The sequence below is a fragment of the Xyrauchen texanus genome, chromosome 49 (genome assembly GCF_025860055.1).
Source record: "Xyrauchen texanus isolate HMW12.3.18 chromosome 49, RBS_HiC_50CHRs, whole genome shotgun sequence".
In the NCBI taxonomy this organism is placed as follows: domain Eukaryota; kingdom Metazoa; phylum Chordata; class Actinopteri; order Cypriniformes; family Catostomidae; genus Xyrauchen; species Xyrauchen texanus.
Window position 1 is genome coordinate 13,053,647 of NC_068324.1, and position 6,330 is coordinate 13,059,976.

General features: G+C 35.3%; 1 protein-coding gene across 1 annotated transcript in view; it reads left to right on the forward strand.

Moving 5' to 3' along the window:
- The window catches only part of LOC127640326 (ELKS/Rab6-interacting/CAST family member 1-like), a 29,975-nt gene extending 23,645 nt beyond the window's left edge, over nt 1–6,330 (forward strand). The window contains exons 17-19 of the mRNA XM_052122798.1: nt 1,666–1,767; nt 4,528–4,697; nt 4,914–6,330. Of these exons, the coding sequence (XP_051978758.1) occupies nt 1,666–1,767; nt 4,528–4,581 (156 nt within the window). The 3' untranslated portion in view covers nt 4,582–4,697; nt 4,914–6,330. The remainder of the gene's footprint in view (nt 1–1,665; nt 1,768–4,527; nt 4,698–4,913) is intronic.

Here is a 6,330-nt window from a genome sequence, read left to right on the forward strand (position 1 = left end):
AATGTCATAACTGTTTGATAATTTATGGTGCTACTTGAGTGAATAGCTTAATATATTCGGATGCAATGTGTTGGATGTCATGGGAAAACACCTAAATCATGTTGTGAAGTGTGTTCATTCTCTTCTGATTGAGTTTCAAATATGGCTGCATTCAAGGCACTGCACGATGTTAGCCAATCATAACATTTAGCCGTTTACTTTGAGGTTTAAAGGACTCCCTGAGGCCAAAACAGGGCGTTTCAGACAGAGGGCCAGAGACTTGGTGGAAAATGAACATATATTACTAAATGATGACTATTTTGGGGCAAAAAAACTTTACTAACATTATCGGTGGACCTCAGGAAAGATAATAAAATTACATAAAAAGAGTATGTCATGACCCATTTAAAGGATGGACTTGAGACTTGCGGCAGTAAGCAACCATCTAGCAGCACCCTAGCAACCACATAGCAACATGCTAAAACACACACAGAGGCTCCATTTACACCTTGCATTAGCATGCGTTTCATATACGGATAGTATATGGATATTCTGTAGATGCATTGCATTTACACAGTGTCGGATTATGGTACTTTGGACCCCTTGGCTGGAAATTTTGATGGAACATTCTTACCCTATGGCCAGCTGCTATACAGACATATTTCACTGTTGCGCACTGTCTCCATGCTTACATCAGCTTTAATTTTTTGCTCGTGTGGGCCCGCTAGTGGCCTGGCCCCCTGGGCACATGGCCATAAAATCCATTGGATGATCCACCCCTGTTTTTACAACTTGCAGTCAAATGCGTCTTCACTATGATTGGATAGAGATCCAATTAAAGTTAACCATGCAAGTGGAAAACTCTATTTACACATTACATCAGAGGCAGTGGAACCTGAAAATTAATTGTCTTAGCACATTTTTAAAACATTGATGAATAATTCAAATGCTTTCCATCACTTTGATAGTCAGAATTTTTCCTTTATTAAATGTTTTTAGCTTTTCACCAAAGATAAATTTCAGGTCGGCAAAGTAAATTTAACAATATTCATCTCAAGTTTGGGGCTTTGTAAGTGTTAAATATGCTTCTCATCTGAAACGCGAGAGTGATGCCTGGTTTCACGTGAGTGTCATGCGAGTCACATAGTGATTAGAAAACAGGAGTGAGATGCGAGCAAGTGGGAATTTGAGGAGAGAGACAATATTCCTATTGTTCATTATTCGGGAAGTCTTGTCTGTTGTTTTTTTAAATTGCGATGACAAAATAAATGGAAAAAGGCAAGAAACCACATCACAAAATTTTAACAACAGATGACTGTAGCATAACATTAACACATTTCATTACTTATATAGATGTCTTATAGTATATATAGTAACATTTTTATTTACAAGTTTCAGTAATCCAATCGTAATGTGTCTTGTGTGCATTTATATCTGTAATTTAACGTGATCATCGAAAAGACGTTAATGCGAGGTGTAAATGGGGCCTTAGAGACCGCATGGCAAAGCCCAAACAAAACACTCACATGGGCAAGCACCTCTAATTGCAAATGTACAAATGTAATGTGAAAATCAAATTCATTTATTCTCACCTAATCCACCCCTTTCTTGTACGTTTTCCTTTTTTCTGCCCTCTTTTCCTCCCACCATTCTTTCCTTACAAATGTGCCTCCTCTTTTCTCCTAGACACAGAACCGTATGAAGCTTATGGCGGATAATTATGATGACGGCTACTTGAAAACACCACCTGACCAGACCAACCACAAACCTCCAAAATCACCCGATCAGGTCACAGTCTGGTCCTCTATAAACAAAGTCTACCACTTTCATCATTACCACTTGTTTTTTCTTCAGTCTTAATTAAATCACTCCAATATGGCTGAATATAAATAATTTTACTGTTGCTGAATATTGCTTTTCTCATATTCATAGGAGCATTTTCTTAACAGCAAGCCTATTGAGGCACCAAAAGACAAATTGGAGGTGTGGTCAGTTTTGATAAGATTATCAGTTAATAAGTATTCATAATGTGAATATGAAGTGGACACTCTTCTTAAGTTCACTTCCGTTGCAGTTTCTTTGTTAAGTTTTAAAGGAATAGTTTACTCAAAAATGAAAATTCTGTCATCATTTACTCACCTTCACGTTGTTCCAAACCCATATGACTTTCTTTCTCCCATGGAGCAGAAAAAAGGCAGAATGTTATGTGCCCTTCAAGTGGAGTCAGATATATTGTTATTATGAGTTCTGAGCACATGAATGATCCAGTGAAGTCGTATTTACTAGTGGGAAACTTGGAATTATAGATGATACCTGAGTTGCTAAGATGTTACATTGGAAGGGGTGTGTCAGCATGAAAGATGATGGAAATTATTGCAAAATGATTTCAATGTCTGTACTTTATTTAAATGTTTGTTAGATTCCATGCATTAATAAATAATAGGCTATATTTTGTGTTTAAGGGAGGCAAGTTTATTTAATTTATTAACTGGTAAAATAGAAAAAGAGCTTTTGCCATCATTCATTGTGTACTTTGGCTTCTTCCATATTTTGTTTCCCTTTTGAATGCGTGACATGTCATAGTTACGAATGCCCGTCTCAGAGGTACAAGCTTCCCAGATCCACTTGAAGGCAGCATTAGCCTCAGTCACCGTTCACAAATAAGTTGAAATGAAAGTGAATGTAACTGAGCTGACATTCTGCCAAACATCTCGTTTTGTGTTCCATGGAAGAAAGAATGTCTTTGGAACAACATGAGAACGAGTAAACTCATTTTCACTTTTGGGTTAACTGTGCTTTAGATTTAAATTGAGCTGCCCAATCTCCAACGCAGATGCCATCATTTTCTCTTTACTGCCTCCATATTGGTCATAACTTTTCAAACCTACGGATTTTATTATTCATGATTGTAGAAATCGCCATTAAGTGCAGATCCAGGATCAGTTTCCCTTAAAGCTTGTCAAAATGTACAACATTTAGGTGAAGAAACCGAAAACTGATCCTCAGTCTGCAGTTATGGGTCACTTCTACTTAAATATAATCGCATACTAACCTGATCTTCTTTTTCATGCTGCACTTGGCTAAAATCCTGCCATCTCTTAACCAATAGGATGATGAAGAGGGCATTTGGGCATAGCCTCACTGGCAGCCATTTTGTTTTAGATGGGTGAGCATTTCTTTGATGCACATGTAAAAGCCAATCTCAGCTGCCCTGTTCCTCTCCATGTGAACCATCAAACCCTGCCTGTCTTGCTGTGCCTGTTTGAGATTATTGGCTGTGTTGTAGCAGTGCAAAAAATGGTTCTGTTTTTTCTAATGGGAATTTTTATTGCTTAAGAAAGCTTTTGGCCATTTCTGGCTATTGTTAATAATCGCACTGCTAAGAAATAGTCTGCAAATCTTTTTCCCTTTGTTTTCACTTGTTTGTTTTTTAAAGCCTGTTGTTTCGTTGAGGTTTAACATAATCCCAGATGATGCATTATTAGTAGTCTACATGAATAGGTTGTTTTTGAATTGTCATTTTCTCACACTGACATTGCCCTTGCAAAAATTCCCCTTTACCAAACTAAAAATTACTTTTAGTTTTGAACATCTGAAGCAAAATCAACGTTAGGCATATATATGCTGTGTAATATATATATATATATATATATATATATATATATATATATATATATATATATATATATTTATTTATTTACATTTTAACTACATTTGTTTAGTTCTTTTATAATTATATCAGTGTATTTTTTTATAACTTAAACTATTTAAGTAAACTGCAGAAAAACATTGATTAAAAAGGTGAATGTGACAAATTGTTCTTAACTACAAACTTAATGTGCAATTACATTTTCTTTTTCATAATAATTAATGATTTTCCAGCCTAAAATGACAACATTTCATACTATAAAGTAATTAACAAAAATGCCCTTGAAATTCAAAAGGTTGGGACAAAAAAGCCCCCATTATGAATTCCCACTAAACATATTTTTCTAATATTTTATCCAAAGATTAATACATATGATCACAAAATATGATTTGATGCTGATTTAAATGTACAGTCTAGGTATCAACCTTACTGAATTAATTTGGAATTTTGTAACGAACCTAAAAATCAGATCCAGGGGGCAAGAATTGTCCCATATTAAAAAAGTTAATTTCTGACCCTGTTATACATACATACAAATACAAATAACTACTCCCAATTAGCCATTTGTTGTCAGTTTACCCGAAACATCTAAAGCTTGAAGAGATATCAATAAATAAATTAACATCAAATGAAAAAAACAGCGTATTGTGCCCACGGACTGATCAATTACATAGTTCTAAATGAAACCTATTCAGGTTTACTGTGTTAATGACTTATCTCCACAAATAAAAAAGCATGTGATTGCATGCCATCATATCTTGTGTCTTACAAAAGCACCATGCTGATTAAAAATGATATTGTGCTTGGAGAGAAGAATATCAACCCTAATGTTTGCAGATGCATGAGTATAGATGGTCTGTTTCCCATAATCCTTTCTTAACATTATCTCTGGTGTGTAGATAAGATCTGGGAGGAGTGCTACAGTGCGCAGGAGCTCTACACTGGCCACCTGATATCCCCTATACAACCACCCCCTCAATCCCTTAATTTACAGAATCAACTCAGCCCACACCTCATCACACCAGTAGCCCAGGACCCACTGTCAGTGTCATTGAACACATTTTCACTGGTAAGGCTTTTGTTTTATATTTCTGTTAGATGAAGCGATTTAAAGAATTGCTGTATGAATCCTGTAATTTGCCATAATGTTTTTTTTTAAATATGCAATGTAACTGAAATTGTGAATAAAATAAATACTACAACTATTAACATTAATAACATCTATAATTTCATTATAGATATCGTTATTAACATCATTGATAACTCTTTTTCTTTTTTGTTTTAGTGGGAGCCTGGGTTGGTGAGTCAGTGTGGAGCTGCAATTAGGATTCTTGGACCCTGCTTTGGACCTCTGACACTGGAGCAGACCTCCCTCCGGAACCAAAACAGCAATGATCGAACCCTCCAGCTTTTACTGTCTCTCTGCCCTCAAAGAGCCTGTAACAGTCTCTAGTCTTAATACTGGTGCAGATTTGAAAATATGCAGTGTTAGTTGAGTCATGAATGCTACTTTAATTTTGTCCTCTTGATATGTCATCATGGTTGAGTATAAAAAATATAGAATTTTAACCAATGGGTGGTGCTATATAAAACAATCTGAATGCCAAACTGTTGTTAAACAAAAAAAAAAGTGTTATGCTAATTAAACTGCACCAAGTATTAAGACTATTGTATTATCACTTGGACCCTTGATCCAATCTGCATTTAGAGGTTTTCTTGCACATACAGTATAACTGGATCTTCTTCATTGAATGACATTTACCCTTTACTAGAAAACTATAAGACACCTTCAAGAGCATGATGTGAACATTTATAGATAGTGATGTCTATTTGTCACACCTGACTTTGTCAGTGGATCAGATCAGGTTCTTTATGTCCCTTAATTCCAATTAACAGCTGCTACATAAAATAGACATTAAAGACCCCATGAAATCATAAGTGGATTTTTGTGGCTTTTAGTTCGTCTGTAAAGAATGCAAACCGATCTTTCAGTACATATACACATTTACAATTTTAAGTCATTCTCTTTGGTAAAAAAGGACCAAAAAATAGAAGACATCCTGCACTACACAGATTTTTGTCCAATAAAATGCTCTAGAATGAGAATGTCTCTCCCCCTAACACAATCTGCAACCGAATAGCAGGTAGGAAATTGTGGTTCATGGTGGTGATGAAACTAAAGCCTATTGGCTATTTAAAAAAAAAAAAAGAAGGGTTGTGGCCTTCGAGATGTCCTGCCCATATAGAAAATATGTCAACACAGGAAAAGAAAACAGTGCTCGTTAGGTGATTTCATGGGGTCTTTAAATATTTTATTGCTCATGAAGGAGTTATAAAGGGGATTGTTCAGGATTTAAAAAATAAGATGTTCTTAATTTACTGTGACTTTAGTCGTTTTCTAGCAGCTCTTAGACAGGACTCCTGAATATCTTCATATCATATCCTGATAACCAGTTTTTAAGAGCTCATTGCTGGTTTTATGTGCTCTCATAAACATGGATATCATTGTGTCTGTCTCTCTATCTCTCTCTCAAAGTGGATTTTTTAATGTTGCATTTGTGGCCTTTTGTCTTCGTGTATTAAAACGATTATAATCCACACAAAAAAAAATTTACGAAAAAATGAAAAGATGATGAAATCAGTCAAAAGACACAGAAATTAGTGTTCTGACTTTGTATAAATGTGTATGTATATAAAAACGT